Raw genomic sequence first — 21,253 nt, 5'->3', positions numbered from 1 at the left:
GTGATAGAGAAGACAGTACACACTTGCAGACCTGCTATACTGCTTGTGAAGCATTCTCCCCACAGAGAAAATTAATATTTTTTAAATGTGTTTTTCACCACTGGTAGAACAGCTTGAAATATGAAATACACTAAAAGTGTAAATACTTTCAATAACTTGTTTCTCCAGGCCTTTACAGAGAACTTTCTGAAAACAATCTAAAAAAAAAAAATTAGCTATCATTAAAATTGTAAATAGATTTTTCATTAGTCATATAATCTGAGTCTTTTTTTTTTTCTTACCAGAGTGTTGTGTTCAGCTTTGGTTTATTGTGGTGTAGGGGATTGAACCTAGGACTTGGTGCCTCAGGAATGAGAGTCTCTTTGCATAACCATTATGCTATCCACCCTCACCTAATCATCCAATCTTTTTTTTTTTTTTTGCCTGCACCGTGAATCCACTGTTTCTAGAGACTATTTTTTTCTTCCCTTTTGATCCCCTCGTTTATTGTTATTACTGTTGTCACTGCTGTCGTTGTTGTTAGATAGGACAGAGAAACCGAGAGGAGGGGGAGATGGGGAGAGAAAGATAGACACCTGCAGACCTGCTTCACCACCTGTGAAGCAACTCCCCTGCAGGTGGAGAGCCTGGGGCTCGAACCTGGATTCTTACGCCGGTCCTTGCGCCACGTGCGCTCAACCCGCTGCACTAATCATATAATCTTATTGCCTTCTTCTGTCTAGGTTGCATTGGAGATGATTAAAATAGCTGCTGGCTATCCATTTGAAGCTTACAAGAATTGTTTCCTTAACTTAGCCATTCCAATTATTGTGTTTACAGAGACATCTGAAGTAAGAAAAACTGAAATTAGGTACGTATAAAGGTCTAACATACTGAGACTGAAATAAGGGTATAAGGGTATGATACTATCAATAGTTTCATCTCTCCTTTTTTTTTTTTTTTTTTCCCTTTCCAACAGAGCATTGACTGATTAGACCTGGGACTTTGGAGCTTCAGCATGAGAGTCTCTTTGCATAACCATTATGCTATCTAATCCCCTACCCCCCCCCCTCCATCTCTCCTTCTATATAAATCCTGGCTTCACTTCAAGTCTAGTTCAAAACCCCATGAAGCATTTCTGACTATGCAAAGAATTCTCACAATCTGCCACACTACTTTGCATTGTACTTTTTAATGTTTTGATTCATGTTTACTTAGCCAGGATGAATTAGAAGACACTCTTAATGTCTGAGTTCCATAAGCTATGTGACAAAGCAGTGCAATTTCCCTGGGCCTCCACTAGTCAGTTTTCAAATTGGCACAAGCAAAAAAGTGAAATTACCGGTCTTGGCAAGAGTGTGAGAGAGTGCTTGCATAGGTATCAGGAGAAGGTGTTAAGCAATAGACATGGTAAAGAAATGTAGGCTGTATTTCAAAATTGTAGCTACATTTATGTTCATCTCAAATATGTGTACAGGATATTTATTCATTCATCTTAGTGAAAGATTGGAACAACCCAAGTGTTCAGTAATAGAGGACTAGAACGTAAAGAAAGAATTCCATTACTAAGATGTATTTATGAGGCTAGCAAGATAACTCACCTGAATAGTGTTACCTACTTTGTCATGTGTGGCCAAAGTTTGAGCTCAACCCTTAACTGCACTGGAGGAATCTTAGGTGCTTTGGTTTTTTGGTTTTTTTCCACCCTTCTCTCCTGCTTCTGCTTAATAAAAACTGAGTGGTAAAACCTTGGCAAGGAAAAAGGAAAAAAAAAAGGAAATGGGGGTGGGAAGCTGGTTAACTTTTTTGGTAAATGGGGAATTAGATATGTAATGTTTTAGAAATGGTGTTTTCTTTTTCATTCCATGTTAATTCCTACCTAGTTCATAAATAATGGTACTTGAGGTTGTTCATACTAAGGAAAAGAAAATTAATTTTCTTTTTCTATTTTTTTTTTACAACAGAAATGGTGTATCATTTACAATTTGGGATAGATGGACAATACATGGAAAAGAAGACTTCACCCTCTTGGATTTCATAAATGCAGTCAAAGTGAGGCATTCACTTACTTAGTATTTTGGCAACTCTGAATTTGTTTTTATACAGATCTTCACTAGAAATTGTTGTAAATACTTACAGGAGTTGTCTCTGTTTTTATTGGTTGTGAAACATGTCATCCCAGCAGTTTATCTTTTGGGTTTTCACTTTTAGGAGAAGTATGGAATTGAGCCAACAATGGTGGTTCAGGGAGTCAAGATGCTTTATGTTCCTGTAATGCCTGGACATGCAAAAAGATTGAAGTTAACGTAAGTTTTGAGCATCACTGGCAAAATATTTATGGAAATCAAAACATAAAACTTATGTTAACTAGAGTGCCTGTTCTACTCAGATACTTTGTAAACGTTAAGGATACAGATGTGAGCAAAACAAAATTCCAGCCTCCTGTATGAGTGGACGTAATAGCCAGACTAGTATGTCCAGTGATTGTGATAAATGCCATGGAAGAAAGTGGGATATGGCAATGAGTGCCATGATGTTGCATTGAGTATCTTAGTTATTCCCTGTACCTGTGGTGACATTTGGGCAGAGACTGAAAGGAAGAGAGAGAGAGAGAAAGAAACCTGTCTTAAAATTGAAAGGAATCCAATTACCCCTCTAAGATCTTTCATTCTTCTTTCCTCTTTGTAAAAATACTAATCTATTCTGACCTCTTCACTTCTTCTTGAATACTCAAGTTATACTCTAGCATGAGACTATCCCTTTCCATATAAGTATATATCTGAGATGTGGACCTAACTTTCATTTCTCATCTTTATTTCTTCAAGAGGCCTTGATCCCTGCTCGGCCAACATGGTACTAGGGAAAGCTGTAGTATCTCTTTCCCACTCCCACCTCTGGGTCTCTTTCTTTCTGAAAAAGTTAGCTCCAAGTAGTGAATCCTAAATAACAACCAAAAGGGGAGGGGGGTGCGGTGGAGGCACACCTGGTTGAGTGCACACTACAATGCACAGGAACCTAGGTTCAAGCCCCTAGTCCCCACCTGCAGGGGGGGAAGCTTAACAAGTGGTAAAGCAGTGCTGCAGGTGTCTCTGTCTCTCTTAGTCTCTATCACCTCCTTTCCTCTTGATTTCTGGCTGTCTCCATTAAATAAATAAAAATAATTTAAAAAATTTTAAAAGTCAGATCTGAAACCTCTAGCATGATAAATTGGTAATATTTCTTTTGCTCAATTGTTTACTTAACTGATACTAAATACTTAAGTGACTGATCAAGTTTGACTGCAGAAAGACATGAGTTTATATTCTTCTTGCTCAGCAACTTGTTTTATCACATTAATTTACTGAAAACTTTAAAACTTAGTTTCCTATCTACAATTGGAGATGATTATGCCCATAGCTATTGAATAATAAAATAACAGTAACATCTAAGAGTGCAACAGCAAGGAAATGTTATTCCTCTATTGTGTTGTTATAAATATGCATCAAATGTATACAATGAACTTGGAACTCAATGAGTTTAGCCTACTATATGTCACTATAACTATAGTGACATATCAGTAAATATATAGTTGAATAAATATTATACAAAAGATTTTTACATAGGATTACAGAACTGTTAACTCAAGCCTTCAGTTTAGGGTGTTACATTTGAGCTACTTTTGAAAAGGGATTATATTAGTCAAAAATAATAATTTTTGTACTATTCAGTACTATTCAGTTAATAAAGGCATGCATTATGTACAAACTTGTATATACTGTCGACTGCAAAACATTAATCCCCCAATAGAGAAATTTTTTTTAAATGCATTATCTAGATGGAAAATTGGAAAATACAGCATTTTGGTATGAACTAAGGGCAAAAATAGAATGATTAGTAGAAGGAATGAGAAATATATGGTATAAAAAAAGATCTGTCACTGAGGATTACAATAGACTACATAGTTCAGAACATGAGATGACGGCATTATGAAGCCAAAGATTTTGGCAGCAGAAGTAGTTGAAAGACTAAACAACTGACAGAAAGCTAATGCAGTGCCTAAGAGGTAAACAGATGAGCACTTGATTTAAGGCAGTAGCATTAAACAGAACAGTGATTTTTAGGAAAAAAGGATGAGCTTTGGGTATAAGGATAAAGTAAAACCTCAAGTCTTTTACTGAATTTCTACCTATGCTTGAAGACTTAACTCTTGCTTATTACTCATTATAAAGAAATGCTTGAGGAAAACTTGCATTATCTCCAAAATTTATAGATAGCATAGAAGAAGAACTCTTGTTTTTTAAAAATATTGCTTGGGGGTTCGGGCGATGGCGCAGTGGGTTAAGCGCACGTGGCACAAAGGATCCCGGTTCGAGCCACCGGCTCCCCACCTGCAGAGGAGTCGCTTCACAGGCGGTGAAGCTGGTCTGCAGGTGTCTGTCTTTCTCTCCCCCTCTCTGTCTTCCCCTCCTCTCTCCATTTCTCTCTGTCCTCCCCTCCTCTCTCCATTTCTCTCTGTCCTATCCAACAACGAACAACATCAACAATGGTAATAATAATCACGAGGCTACAACAACAAGGGCAATAAAAGGGGGAAAAAATGGCCTCCAGGAGCGGTGGATTCATGGTGCAGGCACCAAGCCCAGCAATAATCCTGGAGGAAAAAAATAAATTAAATATTGCTTGGGAGTCGGCCAGTAGCGCAGAGGGTTAAGCACACATGGGGCAAAGCGCAAGGACCGGCATAAAGATTCCGCTTCGAGCCCCCGGCTCCCCACCAGCAGGAGTGTCGCTTCACAGGCGTTGAAGTAGGTCTGCAGGTGTCTATATTTTTCTCTCCCCCTCTGTCTTTCCCTCGTCTCTCCATTTCTCTCTGTCCTATCCAATAACGACAACAATAATAACTACAACAATAAAACAAGGGCAACAAAAGGATATATATATATTGCTTGACCAAAGTTGTAGCTCAGTGGTCATGTGCATGTTTGAGAACCTGGGTTCAATCCCCAGCAACAATTAAAAACACTTTTAGGAGTGGGTGGGGATAGGTAGCAGCAGTTAGGGGAGCTTTGTCTGTTAGTAAATATCTGTGTTTGGTCATTTCCAGCAGTGGTCCATATTGACTCACTTTTAGGCAAGTGAATGTCGAGTTTAGGGCATTTAATAAAGAGAAATGATGATTGGCTAAAGAAGTTAGAGGATCTATATTCCATAGAGTATTGCTCTTGCAATCAAGAATTTTGTCCTTGGGGATAAAATGGATAGAACTGGAGGTGATTGTGCCTAGCAAATTAAAAGATGAAAGACAACTACTGGATGACTTCACTTACATGTGGAATCTAGAATACTGATAGACATGAACTTGGAGGAAAAAAAAGAAAAAGAAAACAGAAGCCAACAAACTGTCTCTAAAATTTGTGAGAACTGTGGTGGTTGGTTATCTTTGGGAGGTGGGAGGGTGGGGATGTGGAACTTCGGTGATAAGTGTGTGGAGCTACAACCTAAAATCCTTCAATTTTGTAACCCACTATAATCACAAATAGAAAAAAAAATTTATATACTTTTTAAATCATTTTTTATATTTTTATTTATTTTCCCTTCTGTTGCCCTTGTTTTTTTTTTATTGTTGTAGTTATTGTTGTTATTGGTGTCATTGTTAGATAGGTCAGAGAGAAATGAAGAGAGGAGGGGGAGACAGGGAAAGACAGACACCTGCAGACTTGCTTCACCACCTGTGAAGCAACTCCACTGCAGGTGGGGAGCCGGGGGCTCAAACTGGGATCCTTACTCCAGTCCTTGTGCTTCGCACCACCTGCACTTAACCCGCTGTGCTACCACCTGACTCCAAATAGAAAATTTTTTTTAAAGACTAATGGATTATAAAAGCAGATGAATTACCAGACTTTTAAATTTAGTATTTAAAGGTGTCCAGGTGGTGGCGCACCTAGGTAAGCGCACATCACCTTGTGTTAAGGACCCTGGTTTGAGCCCCTGTTCCCCACCTGCAAGGGGGACACTTCACAAATGGTAAAGTGGGTCTGCAGTGTCTGTCTGTTTCCCTCTCTTTCTCTCCTTCCCTCTCAGTTTCTCTCTGTCCTGTCAAATAAAAGAACAACAAAAGGGGAGGGGGAGGACTGGATTCATAGTGCTGGCATCACGCCTCAGTGATAAATAATCCTAGTGGCAATTAAAAACAAAAGTTACATGTAGGATTTAATACCTAGATCTAAGTTCCCAATTTACTGTGCAGCATTAGTCAGTGAATCACTTTCATTTTATAGAACTTACTTATTTGTCCTTCCTTATTTTTCTTAGAATGCACAAACTTGTGAAACCTTCTACTGAAAAGAAATATGTGGATCTTACTGTGTCATTTGCCCCAGACACTGATGGGGATGAAGATCTGCCTGGGCCTCCAGTAAGATACTACTTTAGTCATGACACTGATTAACAGAAGTTGTCTTAAAGTTACTCCACGACTAACTGGTTTTGAAAAGGATATATTCGTTTCAGAAACTTAAAAGAAATTGATAATTCCATGGATTTCTCTTTGCTGAAGCCTTAAGGGAAACATCAGTAGAAAATTTACAGTGAAGAGTTGTTGCTTCCTATGTGAATAGAATCACAAGCAACTTTAAACTGGAATGCCATTTTCTGCTACTTACAACTCATTTGTGTATTAACTGATGAAAAGAAGGAAAATATATATTCATGCTGAGATTAAAAAGATCAAGAATTTGAATTTTTAACTGTAACTATCTAGGTAGTTTAATCCTATTTTATGAGGGTTTTTGTTTAGTATTTGAGGCCCTTATTTCTGTACAGATAGTTTTTGGCACCATGCACCTCTTGTGATTTAGGATTTGACTTTAACACCTGCTGAAAAAAAAAAAGAGGTGGTAACAGTGGATGATGAGTGGACATTATAAGTTGTGTAGATGCCCTTTACTGTCCTGTTAGCTCTTCTAGTTTGTTATATTACATCTCCTCAAAATCAGGGTCTTGGTTTATAGATAAGTGTTGTTAAACCTTAGCAAGTCAGAAGACACGTTAACCTGGACTAAAATATTAACAGTATTATATGGACTCAGACAACCTTCATAAAAAATCCGTGAATGTGAACAGGTAAATAATCATTTGATTCTTCAGAATGCCTTCCAATGTGGACAGCTTATTTATTCGGAATAAATCTGAATGTTGTAATACATAAGACAAAGAGGTCTTGTGAAGGGAGTGTCCTTGGAAGTAGATGAAAACAAGAAATTAAAAAAGCATCACTGACTCTTGATTTTTTTTTTTTCTTTCAGCAACCTAATAGAAAATATTTTAATATTTTACTTTAAAGGGAAATGTTATTTTATTCTGCATTCCCAGAAAGGGAGTTGATAAAAAATAAAAATTATTTTTTTAGGTCTTTACTGAGTAAAAATAAAAAGTTCTGTTTCCTGATATGAACTGTATTGCAGATACTCATGTAAGTGCTTTCATTAAAAATGGCAGGAAAGTGTACTTAAGATTGTAAATTCACTGCATTCAGCAAACTTTCTTTTTATTTATAACATTATCATGCATTCTAAAGTAATTGGCATTTTAGAAAACAAAGTCATTTTCTTCTAGCTGCATTCATTTGCTCTCCAGTTTCATAGTATTAATAGGTAATTTCATAAATTTAAAGACTAAATTTACACCAGTATTGCTCCAGTTTATCTTTTTTGTAGTCTTGACTTAACTTTCACTTTATTTTATTTAGAAATATTTCACTTTATCAGTCAGCTGTTGTCTTGTTTTATTCTTTTATGAAACAAACCATATAGTTGAGAAAATATGGAAGATAATTTCATGTAATTAAAGGGTTATCTGTGCATTTGGTGATAAATGAATGGGATGTGTTTAAAGGAAACTACCACATTTGAGAAGAAAAATGTATTTTTTGTTCACCATCTCCTCTCCTGTGCCTAAGAAGATTTTTTTCCCCCACTTTTATTTTGTATTGTGCTCTATGACATTAACTGATATTTGTCAGTAACCATTCAGTAGTCCTTAACTATGACCAAATGACTTGCTTTGATAGAAATCAACACATGACTTTCACAGTAAATTTAGAACCATGCTGCCAGTTCTTACGTACAGAGATGAGTGCTTTGGCAATGTCAACAAGGAATCTAGTTCATTTTGTAATTAAGCATGAAGCTATTTTCTCATTGCTTTTTTATTTTCCTGTACATAATTGTATTTACATTAGTTCCTTTTACTTAGTTTTATGAATCTGGAAAGTCAGGGTGAAGTTAATGAAAAATTTTATTTTATTTTTTTTTTAATTTCTGTACCATGAGATCACTGCTAGTGGTTAAAATACCAGGTGCAAAAATGTATTTTATACAGTACCAATGAATAATTTTTTACTTGTTAAAAATAAATTAAGAAATTTTACAATATCTTTGTAAATTCTACTTCATAATTGACTTCAAAGATTCTGCCTTTGCTGTTCATTTTGTGAGCATTTTTGCTTTGGTGTTAACCTAATTTTCAAGTTTGCAGTCATGGAAATACAGTAGACAGTGTTTGTGAGTTACACTGTTCTTAGAGTACTTCTGACTCCTAGAAATCTTGGAAAATCTAAAAAGACCTGTAAATGGTATGGTACTGTTTGGGGATTTGTAAAGCCCGTTTCTTTTTAGAATATGAAGCAAGCCACTGATCTAAGTTTCTCTAATTGTCCCAATAACTGAACTTCAGAATAGATGTGCATCTTTGCTTTGAAGTTTTGTCTGATGTCACTGAGTGGTGGTTACCAGTGAAAAGCATAAAGAGACTGTTGACAGTTCACTATTTTGTCAGTAATATTAAATGGAGCCAGGAAATGCAATTGTTGAGATTTTTTGAGAGGAAAAAAAAAAATCTGACCCTAGTCTTTTTGGTCTCACAACTTAAAAAAAAAAAAAAAAAAAAAAACTCTTGACCTAGTAAATATACTTTTAATACAATCAGAGACAGGAAGCTGATGTCTAATATATATGTTGCATGCTTGTTTGTAATGAGTGTATAATTTGTTGGTTTTTCTCTCCATGTCCTAACTTTGTTTTGTAATTAAGAACTGTATATTCAGAAGTGTATACACACACAGTATAAGGAATAATTTCAAGTTAACTACTTTTCTTATTAGTGATTTAATAATGATCAACAAGATTGTAGGATATGAGGGGTATAATTCCATAAATTTCAACCACCAGAGTGTTCCATATACTCCCACCCACCTCCCCACCCCCCCACCCCGTGTTGGAAGGTTCCATATTCTTTATCCCTCTGGGAATATGGACCTAAAATCTTTGCCGGTTGCAGAAGGTGGGAGGTCTGGCTTCTATAGTTGCTTCTCCACTGGACGTGGGTGTTTACCACCAGGCTGTTTCTGTCTTTCCCAGTTGGGTAAGGCTCTGGGGAGGTGGGGTTCTAATATACATAGTTGAAGTTGTCTGCCCAGGGAAGTCAGGTGTGCATCATGGTAGCATCTGCAACTTCCACACCCATGTTCAGTGGAGAAGCAATTACATAGGCCAGACATTCTACCTACTGGACCCCCATAATGATCCTGGGTCCATACTCTCAGAGGGATGAAAAATAGGAAAACTTGGGGGAGGGATTGTGTGGAATTGTACCCCTCTTATCCTATGGTCTTGTCAGTATCTCCATTTTCTTTTTCTTTTTTTTAATACTCATTTATTCCCTTTTGTTGCCCTTGTTTTATTGTTGTAGTTGTTATTGTTGTCATTGTTGGATAGGACAGAGAAATGGTGAGAGGGAAAGATACACACCTGCAGACCTGCTTCACCGCTTGTGAAGTGACGCCCCTGCAGGTGGAGAGCCAGGGGCTCGAACTGGGATCTTTACTCTAGTCCTTGTGCTTTGCACCACGTGCACTTAACCTGCTGCCTGACTCCCATTATCTCCATTTTATAAACTTAAAGAAATTGGAAAAAAAAAAAAGATCTAAAGCTGAACAAATTGTTTGATGATCAGGAACCTAAAGGTAAGAATATAGCAGATGAGATTTGGGGTGTTTATGTTGGAAGAAGCTTGGAAGTCTATTTTAGGTATATTCTAGGGAGTCCATGACTTAACTTTTTGCCTGAGCCCCACATACAACATTTAGTTGGGCTAAAAGTATTGTCTGGGAAGATAGTGTCAGAGTTGGGAATAGGACATAAAAGCTGCATCAGGGTAGAGTAGCTCTCCCCAGTCATCTCCATCAGGAACAACAACATAAACCCTCTTATGGGCCTCTATGGGACCTTGCCCTCAATGTAGAACAACAGTGGTAGAAAGTGCCCCACTCTCCGAAGGAAGGCTGGATCAACATACTCTGCCACTGGAGAAAGTCGGGTCCTGAAATGAGTGCAGCCTAGAATGTTCCTAGCAATGACTATAGAAAGCAACTTCACACTGACAGAAATGCAGAGGTTACACAGGCTCCTGGGTTAAATCTGAATAAGACATAGGCCCTAAATCAGATCTATGGGGATTACAGTTAATGGTATTTATATACTTTTCTCAAGTGAACTACTTCTTAACAAGCTCTCCAATCAGTAGAATGTTGGAAACCTAGACACTGCCCTAGACTGACTGTAGTCTTGTCCTTTCTCAACTTCTGCACATGTACCCTCTGACAATTAGCTTTTTAATAAGTCTTTGTTTTTGTCTCCAAGTAACAACTATAGTATTACCATCTAAGTATGTATATAAGTAATACAGTTTACTTTCAAGGAGTTTTAACTTTATCTTAATGAAGCATACTGTATTGTATGATTGTTACTTTTAGTCAGCATAGAAATCTATGTTGCTTATAACTATACATACGTCATTATCATTGTTTTATGAATTACATCAACATGCCATACTTTATTCATTCTATTGTTTGCTCAGTTGGGATTATTTTAATTTGAGGCAGTAATAGCTCCCTAGAACATAGTACTTGGTTATGTCCTAGCACATCTAAGCTATATTAGAAATGAAATTGCTTAATCATAGGGCATTGCATCATAAATCTTATAGTAGCAGTTTTTCCCTTATAATAGAGTATCATATTTCTCTGCATAACACTGGTATAAACAGATTTTTTAAAAAATACTCCCAATTTGCTGAGTGCACAGTTAATCATATTGTTACAATACTGAACTATATACATATATGCAATATATGTATAATTCAATAAAACTATATTGTGTTGAAAGTGAAATTGAACACCTTTCCATATTTGTTGACTACTTTGATTTCTTCTGTTTGTAGTGTCCTTTAAAGCTTGGTTTTGTTTATTTGTGCCCATTTTTCTCTTGTGATAGCCTTTTCCCTCAGTGACTTGTAAAAGATCTTTATATGTTCTATTGTTTGGTAACTGTTCAGTAACAAATATCTTTTCCCACTCTGACTTGCCTTTCCTTCTGTTGTTCCTTTTGTCTTTGGACAAAATATAAAATAAGTTTTTTTAAAACATCACAACAGTTCAAGTTTATTTCTCTGTATTCTAAATGGTTTAGTTTGCATTTCATGTTTAAGTCATTAATTAATGAGAAGTTAGTTTTTGTTTTCTGAGGAGGACCACACCTGCATATTCTTGTCTTCAGTGCCTGCAGCCATAAAATGTATCTATATATGTACACAACTTTCTGAATTTTTCCTTTTCTGTCCCTTTGTTGATAATTGTCTTCATCACTGTAACTGATAATGTTTTTAATAATTGACAGAAAATATTCCTCCCAACTTGCTGTTCTGTAAGAGTATCCTGGTTATTCTTAGCTCTTTACATTTTCAGTTCTCTAATTTCTATTGTAAATATGCAAATCTGTCATTCTTACCATTTCTAGTTGTCCTACTGAAATTTTCAGTCTTTACCTGAACATGAAAGTATCATTTTATAATCTGTATTTAATAATTCCCAAATCTGAACATCTCTTACGGGTCTCTTTTGCTTTTGTTTCAACTAATCATCTTGTTATATTTAATTTCATACCTGTACTATATCTAAAAACTTGCTTGTAGAAGTAATTTGAGGACTCAGAGGTGGTCAACCCAGTAGTGCACATATTACTTTGTGCAAGACCTCTTGAGAGCCAGAGTTTTAGCTGCCTTTCTCCACATGGGAGCATCATACGTGGCATCAAGAGAAGCTCCATGAACAGTGTAGCAGTGCTGTGGTGTCTTGCCTTCTTTTATTCTCTTCTCTTTTGTTCTCCCATATCCATGATGCCCTGGTGTGAAGGTAAAAATTGGATTACCAGAATAATACTCTAATCGTCCACAAAGTTTATAAATATATTCTGCCAGCATGATTCTGATCCCACTTTTGGAGAGATTTTTTTTTCTAATATTTAAAAAAAAAAAAAACAACTTTTTAAAGTTATTTGTTGGGGGGTTGGTCAATCAGAAAATCACTCCAGCAACATACAGTACCAAAGATTGAATTCAAGACCTCATGCTTGAGACTCCGTCCAACACTTTATCCACTTCACTACCTGAACTGCAAGCAACAGATTTTCAGTCAACCTATGTGACAGCTGAGCTGTAAACTATAGCAATGCTCTTCCTAAAGAGAACAATCTTGAGCATTTTACTGTTCTCAAGATATGTATTGTGTCTCTCCATGATGTGAATAGACATTTTCACTAAATACCACACAAAGAAGAATTTGTTAGCTTGTGACTTACACAGTAGGAATGCTGGCAGTTTGTAGATAGGTGAACCTGGGATACAGAGTCTTACAGCAGTGACAGCAGCTGTGAGAACCAGAACAAAACAGTTGTCAGCTGGAACACTGAACAGCTAAAAGAATTAGAGAACACAGTAACACTATTAGCTGGGCTGGTACTGGTGTAACACAGCCCCCAGCAAAGCAGCTGTGCTCTAAATGTTAAGTCACCAGGACAGAGAACTACAGAAGGTGGCAGAGTGTGAGGTGGTGTCCTGAGGCTGCCAGCTTTTATACTTTATTTTTTTATGCATACGTTCAATATCTTGGCAGCTCAAGATAGCCACCATGGATCTTTTTAGTGAGAGAGTGTGGTATATTTAGATTGACTTATGCCATTCTGTCTTACGGCCTATTTTTAATTGGGATTTGTTTTTACTATTTTTGTCTTGTCTGTTCCATAATTCTACTTTTCTATACCCTCATCTTTTAGTTTGTATTTACTTGTTCTGTTTGTGCCAGCTATTAACTTCTCATCTCCTAGTTCTAGACACTTCCATATTCTGGAACTTTGTAAACTTTATTACTCCTTTATTTTAACACATGTCTTCTTTAGGTTCAGCTCTGGTTTACAGTGGTGTTGGAAAGTTTCCAAAGTGTAGTTTGTGATTGTCAAGGTCCCAGCCTATTGGACAACCCTAGACTCTACTTTTGAATTTTTTTAATTTCTTCATTGGGGAATTAATGGTTTATAGTCAGCAGTAAAATACAATAGTTATATTATGCATAACATTTCCCAATTTTCTACATAACAATACAGCCTGCATTAGGTCCTCCTCTGCTGTGTTCCAGTACCTGAACCCTACTTTTAAATTTCTAGTCCTTTAATGGTGCTCAGATTCTTAGCCTCTAGAAATTCACCTCTCATTAGCCACAAGTCGTCTCAAATAGAGTTCACCATTTTGAACTTCTTTTCTTTTATTTTTTTTTTTAATATTTATTCCCTTTTGTTGCCCTTGTTTTATTGTTGTAGTTATTATTGTTGTTGTTGTTGTTATTGATGTCGTTGTTGCATAGGACAGAGAGAAATGGAGAAAGCAGGGAGAGGGGGAGAGAAAGATAGACACCTGCAGACCTGCTTCACTGCCTGTGAAGAGAACCCCCTGCAGATGGGGAGCGGGGGGCTTGAACCAGGATACTTAGGTCAGTCCTTGTGCTTAGCGCCATCTGCGCTTAACCCGCTGTGCTAACACCCGACTCCTCTCTCTTTTATTTCGTTAGACTGTTAAATAAGAACTTATCTCATGCCATCTGACATTTCATTAAATATATTTTTAGTCTTTCTATCTAAATATAGATAGAATATAGTCCAAATTACTTAATTGACTTTGTTTTAAAAAGAATGTGTGTTAAGTGTGTGTGTACACACACACACATGCAAAATAGTTTTTTATGTGAGAGAACCAGAGCATCACTGACACATGTAATACCAGGGATAGAACTCAGGACCTCAGGCTTGCCACTTCCTGGGTTACTCACTTCCTAACTACTATTTAATCCATCCATAAACTCTAATTCCTTTCTATTGCTTCTGTGTTTGATAACTTACTAGACTATAATGAACAATTCATGTGAATTAATTGGAAATTCTTCAGTACAATCTTCAAATAAGGACAACATCTAGTTCTGATACCCAAATTTGGCTTTGCTGATCCTTTGTATTTTTGTATGTTTTTATGTTTTTATTTCTGTTCTTATCAATACATTGCTCCATTGTGTGAGGTTTTTTTATTTCCCCTATTACATATTGTGCTGCTATAAACATAGATGTACTTAGATCTCTTCTAATAGATGTTTTTCGTTTCCTCTGGGTAAATCCCCAGGAAAGAAATTGCACCCACCCCTATGTTTCTAATTTTTTTAGATGAATATTTACTTCATTCTCAGCCTCTCAGTGCACACAGTTAATGGCATATTTACTGGTATAGCCCTTTTCTACAGGTTTTGATAAAATACTGTTTTTAATCCAATTTAATCTTTTTTAATTGGGACACTTAAATTTTTGTGTGTTCTGTTTTTTCCAAAACACTGCTCAGCTCTGACTTAAGGTGGTGCTGGAGCCTCAAAGCCCCAGACACGGAAGTCTTTTGCATAACCACTATATATAATAACTGGTATATTTAGATTGACTTCTGCCATTCTGTCTTACGGCCTATTTTTAATTCGGGTTTGTTTTTACTATTTTTGTCTTGTCTATTCTATAATTCTACTTTTCTATACCCTCATCTTTTAGTTTGTATTTACTTGTTCCGTTTGTGCCAGCTATTAACTGCTCATCTCCTAATTCTAGACACTTCCGTATTCTGGAACTTTATAAACTGTATTACCCCTTTAACACATGTCTTCTTTAGTTTCAACAAATAGGGGACTTTAGAAAGAGTCTGGAATGCAGGGGATAGGCAGTGGCACACCTGGAAGAGTGGATGTCACCATGCGCAAACACCCAGTCCCCACCTGAAGAGGGGAAGCCTCATAAGTGTTAAAACAGTGCTACGGATGTCTTTCTCTCTCCATACCCCTATCAAAAAAGAGAGTAGAATGCTAGTGATAGAGGGAAAAGAGCCTATTGCCCTTCCCCTGTGCTTATATTACAGCTCAGCATTCCAATCAGTAGCTTTTCTCAAAGTTGTTGGCTTCCAGACTGTAGCTTTCCTGTGATACTCTGCAAGATATCACTTCCAGTATTTATTCTAATAGTCCCAGCCACTTCCCTTTGATAGTGGTGGCCCATGCTGACATTTATAGTTTTCCAAAACCTATATCACCAAAATGTTTATGTTCAGTTCTTAATATAAATAGGATTTCTCGTTCCTAACTATACGATTTTTTTCTCTATAGTAAGTAACTTTTGTGCTTTGATGATTACCCTTTATATTGACCTGTATATTCAAATTAAGTTAAACTGAAATGAATCATCTTTTTATTTTATTTAAAAAGGGAGATATTAACAAAACCGTAGGATAGGATGGGTACAACTCCACACAATTCCCACCACCAGATCTCTATATCCCATCCCCACCCCTGATAGCTTTCCTATTCTTTATCCCTCTGGGAGTGTGGACCCAAGGTCATTTTGGGTTGCAGAAGGTGGAAGGTCTGGCTTCTGTAATTGCTTCCCTGCTGAACATGGGCATTGACTGGTCGATCCATACTCCCAGTCTGGCTCTTTCTTTCCCTAGTAGGGTGGGTCTTTGGGGAAGCGGAGCTCCAGGACACATTGGGGGGGAGGGTCGTCTGTCCAAGGAAGTCTGGTTGGCATCATGCTGGCATCTGGAACCTGGTGGCTGAAAAAAGTTAACAAAGACAAATGTTGAACAATTAATGGACCTAAAGACTGGAATAGTAGTGCAGATGAAGTGTTGGGGGTTACTCACTGCAGACTCTTGTGTACTTACACTTTCGGGTATATTTTGCCCTAGTTTATGGATACGTGTGAATGTATGCCCTATCTCAGGGGACCTGGACTATATCTAGGTTTTGGGACTTTGTTAGGAAGTGAACCACCTGGAATGGAATTAAGAATACTATGAAAGGAAAGGTCTCACCCGAGTAATGAAGCTGAAGGGTTGTCATTCCACACCTGAAGTCTCTGGACACTGTCTGAAGTGAAGCATGCTGAGATGGCACTTGTTGTGTTGATTAGGTTGTGATTGGTGGATGCAATATTATTTGATATGAATTGAGAGAAGCATATAGGAAAGTGGGCCCCACCCTAAGGTTCCAGGACTGGGGGAAATAATAGGCTCTATAGTGGAAATGTGAGGTTCCTGCTATCTTAGGGTTCAAGAAGACAATGGATAGTTATTATCACATTATTTGGTAATTGGGTTAACTTTGAAAAGTCCTGTGTTAGGATTTACTATATAATACCCAACATCTTGTATATAGCTGTGCCACCTGTTGTTTCTGTTCTCCCTGGCCTAGGCTTTTGAGAGAGTCAACATACCAAAGACTCAGCCTATGTATTAAAAAGATTCAGTCTGTGCTTTAAAAAGTTTGATACATATAATTTCCCCCTCTCATATTAATTAAATATTATGATTATGTGATTTATATGAATAAAAATTAATAGGAGTGTACATAGACACCATTCCCACCACCAAAAGACTGTCCCATCACACACACACACCCCACCACCCCAGGAAGCCAAATGTCCACCCTTACCCTCACCCCAGGGTTTTTACTTTGGTGCCCTACTCCAGATTTATTCAAATCCTGCTTTTAGTTTCCCTTTCTGTTCTTTCTCAACTTCTGTTGATGAGTGGGATCATCCCATACTCATCTTTGTCTTCCTTACTTGGCTCACTTAACATAATTCCTTCTAGCTCTATCCAAGATGGGTCAGAGAAGGTGGGTTTATGCTTCTTAATAGCTGTGTAATATTCCATTGTGTATATATACCACAGCTTTCATCTGTTGTTGGGCACCTGGATTGCTTCCAGGTTTTAGCTATTATGAACTGTGGTGTTATGAACATAGGTGTACACACATCTTTTTGGTTGGGCATTATGGAATCCTTGGGTATAACCCCAGGAGAGAAATTACTGGGTCATATGGAAGGTCCATGTCTAGCCTTGTGAGAGTTCTCCAGACTGCTCTCCAGAGAGGCTGAACCAGTTTACATTCCCACCAGCAGTGCAGAAGGGTTCCTCTGTCCCCACAGCCTCTCCAACATTTGTTGCTGCTGTCCTTTTTGATGTATGCCATTCTCACAGGAGTGAGGTGGTATCTCAATGTTGTCTTTATTTGCATTTCTCTGACAATCAGCAACCTGGAGCAGTTTTTCATATGTTTGCTAGCCTTTTGGATCTCCTCTAAAGTGAATGTTTTGTTCATATCCTCTGCCCATTTTTGAATGGGGTCATTTCCTTTTTTGATGCTAAGTTTGCTGTGCTCTTTGTATATTTTGGTTATTAGTCTCTTGTCTGATATATGGCATTTGAAGATCTCCCATTCTGTGAGGGGTCTCTTTGTTTATGTGATAGTTTCTTTGGCTGTGCAGAAGCTTTGATGTAGTCCCATTGACTTGTTTTTGCTTTAGTCTTCCTTACAATTGGGTTTGTCTCATCAAAGATGTTCTTGAGGTTTAGGTGGGAAAGTGTTCCACCAGTGTTTTCCTCTAAGTATTTGATAGTTTCTGGTCTAACACCCAGATCCTTGATCCATTTGGAGTTGATTTTTGTTTCTGGTGAGATAAAGTGGTTCAGTTTGATTCTTCTGCCTGTTTCAACCCAGTTTTCCCAGCACCATTTATTGAAGAGAGCCTCCTTCTTCCATTTAATCCTTTGGGCCCCCTTATCGAATATTAGATGTCCATAGGTGTGGGGGTTTATTTCTGGGCTTTCAATTCTGTTCCACTGGTCTGTGTGTCTTTTTTGTCCAGTACCAGGCTGTTTTGATGATGATGGCCTTATAATATAGTTTGAGATCTGGGAGTGTGATGCCTCCATTTCTGTTTCTTTTCCTCAAGATGTTTTTGGCAATTCTAGGTGTTTTCTGGTTCCAGATAAATGATTGTAGTTTTTGTTCTATTCTCTTAAAGCAGCTTGGTCGAACTTTGATGGGTATGGCATTAAATTTGTATATGGCTTTGGGGAGAATATTCATTTTGTTGATTTGTTCTTCCAATTCATGAGCATGGGATGTCTTTGCATTTCTTGGTATCAGTTTTTATTTCCTTGAATAATGATTCATAGTTTTCAGTATACAAGTCTTTCACTTCTTTGGTCCGCTTTATTCCTAGGTATTTTATTGATTTTGCTGCAGCAGTGAATGGGAGTGATTTCTGGATGTCTTCTTCAGTTTTAGTGTTTGCATAGAGAAATGCCACTGATTTTTGTACATTGATTTTATAGCCAAAATGAATCATCTTTATCTTTTTATACTTTATGGTCATGTACTGCCTATAATCTTTGGCATCAACAGGCTGCATATGCCAAGAGAGCATCCCTGTATCTAGTTATAGTAATCTATAAGATAATATATACGTCAACTGTGATGTTCACTCAATGACAAAATAGCCAAACTACACATTTCTCAATATATCCTCATCACGAGCAATGTATTTCCAGTTTCGTGTGCTCTTCTCAATCTCAACACCTCTCCTTGCTACATCAAGAGACAGTCTGTTTCCACTTGGCCATGAACCAAAGGGAAATTTTTTGCTGCCTCAGTTAAAAGAACAATGCAACATAACACCCTAGGACATTCTGGCTAGGTCATCAGAGGCTACATGGCTTCTGTTTGGCTTTTCTCTTGCATGCTCTCACCACTTTGAATATTCAGTAGGTATAAGGTGAGGAAACGTAAACTAGACCACCTGGAGAAACTTGAGTTTGCTCTAATCTGCAGTCACCATCAGAGTCAGACATGAAAAGACTTTCAGGTGACTCCAAAACCTCCACTCTAGTGGCTTAGAAAAAAGCCACCTTCACTTTGCCAAATTTATTTCCATGGACAGGGATTTACTATGCAGCTAAGTATGGGAATTATTTATTATGAATAATACTAACAAAAGGAACTCTCAGATTTTCTATACTGTGGTCTTGAATTTGATGTCCAGTATCTCATGTGCCAGAATGATACTTTAGTTCCTTCTCTTCTCACTTCCCACACCCTAATTAGTAAAGCTTCTGAGAGTGTTTAAATAGAGTATTTCCTTTAGTACTTCATTTGGTGAGTCAAATGTTACTTGTTCATGATGCCTTTGAAATAACTATTTTGCTTGCATAGTGCAAAGTTACATGTTTGCGTACATATGTTTTGCTTAATGTAATTTTTTTATTTTTTCACCATGCTCTATTTTTCTATTCATAGGAAACTTGTTGCTGTTGAGTCAGTTGTCAGTCTAAATACTCCACCTTTACAAAGAAATCTGTCTGTTTCAGGCAATTTATTATATGTCTAAGTGTAGATTTATTAGTGGTATTTGGAACTTACTCATCTCTTGGAATCTAGGTTTATGTCTTGCATTATTACTAAGAAAGTCTCAGAAGTCCTGGACAGTAGCACAGCTGGTAGAGAGCACACATTAATTACAGTGCACATAGACCTGGATTCAAGCCCCTGGAGCCCACCTACAGGGGGAAGCTTAACAAATGGGGACAAAGTCTACAAGTATTTTTTGCTCCCCATCTATTGCCCCCCCTCAATTATCTTTAGACCATTGCTATTCCATGCACCTGGTGTCAGAAAGTTGAATGCTGAGTCAAAATCATTTTTTTAAAGATAGTATTTTATTGAAATCACTTTAACTTACTCTGTCTCCAGATTTTAACCCCCAGATGCTCTACAACTCATATCCCAACTCAAATTGAAGGGTTCAAGTATTCCTACTATGCCTAGAGTACACTATGAAGCCAGACTCCAAAAACAACTCTAGGGATTCCCTGAAGCTTCCTACAACACCATCATGATGGGTCTGAACCTTTTTAGAAAATCAAATTTCTGATCTCATTTGCTTTTCTTCATATCTTTGCTTTTCAAAGAAAATTTTACAGTATAGAAGATACTTTGTTTGAAGTGTGCTAGCGCCCTTTGAATTCCGTGTATTCATAAGTCAGTTCCCTTACAATTTTAAATAGACTGACATATATAGGAATATGAAGATTGGAAAAGATAAACCATGCAAATACTTTTTTTTAAGGGAGTTGGGCGGTAGCACAGCGGGTTAAGCGCAGGTGGTGCAAAGTGCAAGGACCTGCAAGGATCCCGGTTCGAGCCCCCGGCTCCCCACCTGCAGGGGAGTCGCTTCACAAGCGGTGAAGCAGGTCTTCAGGTGTCTGTCTTGTCTCTCCCCATCTCTGTCTTCCCCTCCTCTCCATTTCTCTCTGTCCTATCCAACAATTACAACAAGGGCAACAAAAGGGAATAAAATATATATAACACTTAATGGAGTGGCTTTATTAAAATAAGACAAAATATACTTTGAGAATTTACATAATGACTAAGAAGTTATTGCATAATACCAAAGTTAATCCATTAGAAGACAGTAGTCTTAGAAACATGATTGTAGTGACATAATCTTTGAGATGATCCATGATTCCAATTTTTTGGTATTAATACATATCAACCCACTGTCTTGAAGGTAAGTTGAACCCGTAACTTAGTTTGTTTTTCCTAATTAGACTATAGCAAAGGTAATGGAAAGTTAATGCTGTGGTTATATTGTAAAGTTCCATGACAGCTATATTCATTATCAGATTCCATTTTGCTAGTAGGTTTTTCTCTGTAGCTCCTTCCTCCTTTCCTCCACCCCCTCAGTCTCTCTCCATAGCTCTCTAAAGAAGCCAGATGTCACAGTCCTAGAATCACAAGGAAATGAATCTACACCCATAATCTGAGATTGGAAGTTGATCCTCTCTCAAGTCTCAGATGACACCCAATATTGGCCACTGCTTTGGTTGTAATTTTTTCAGAACACACTTCTAAGTCATACCCAGACTTCTAATCCACAGGAACTGAAATAATGTGTCTTTAAAACCACTTTGTAGTGATTTGCCATGCGTCATTGGAAACTAATACACAGCCTAACAAAAGAATTTCAAGACAGTTGAAGCAAAA

General features: G+C 37.4%; 1 protein-coding gene across 2 annotated transcripts in view; it reads left to right on the top strand.

Moving 5' to 3' along the window:
• UBA6 (ubiquitin like modifier activating enzyme 6) overlaps positions 1-7,236 on the top strand; it is a 61,608-nt gene extending 54,372 nt beyond the window's left edge. For both annotated transcript variants that reach the window (XM_060187814.1, XM_060187815.1), the window contains exons 30-33: positions 723-850; positions 1,944-2,031; positions 2,191-2,285; positions 6,271-7,236. In XM_060187814.1, the coding sequence (XP_060043797.1) occupies positions 723-850; positions 1,944-2,031; positions 2,191-2,285; positions 6,271-6,406 (447 nt within the window). In that variant the 3' untranslated portion in view covers positions 6,407-7,236. The remainder of the gene's footprint in view (positions 1-722; positions 851-1,943; positions 2,032-2,190; positions 2,286-6,270) is intronic.
• Positions 7,237-21,253: the final 14,017 nt, after the last annotated feature.

Source organism: Erinaceus europaeus, chromosome 3 (genome assembly GCF_950295315.1).
Source record: "Erinaceus europaeus chromosome 3, mEriEur2.1, whole genome shotgun sequence".
In the NCBI taxonomy this organism is placed as follows: Eukaryota; Metazoa; Chordata; class Mammalia; order Eulipotyphla; family Erinaceidae; genus Erinaceus; species Erinaceus europaeus.
This window is presented reverse-complemented; position numbering and strand designations above follow the sequence as displayed.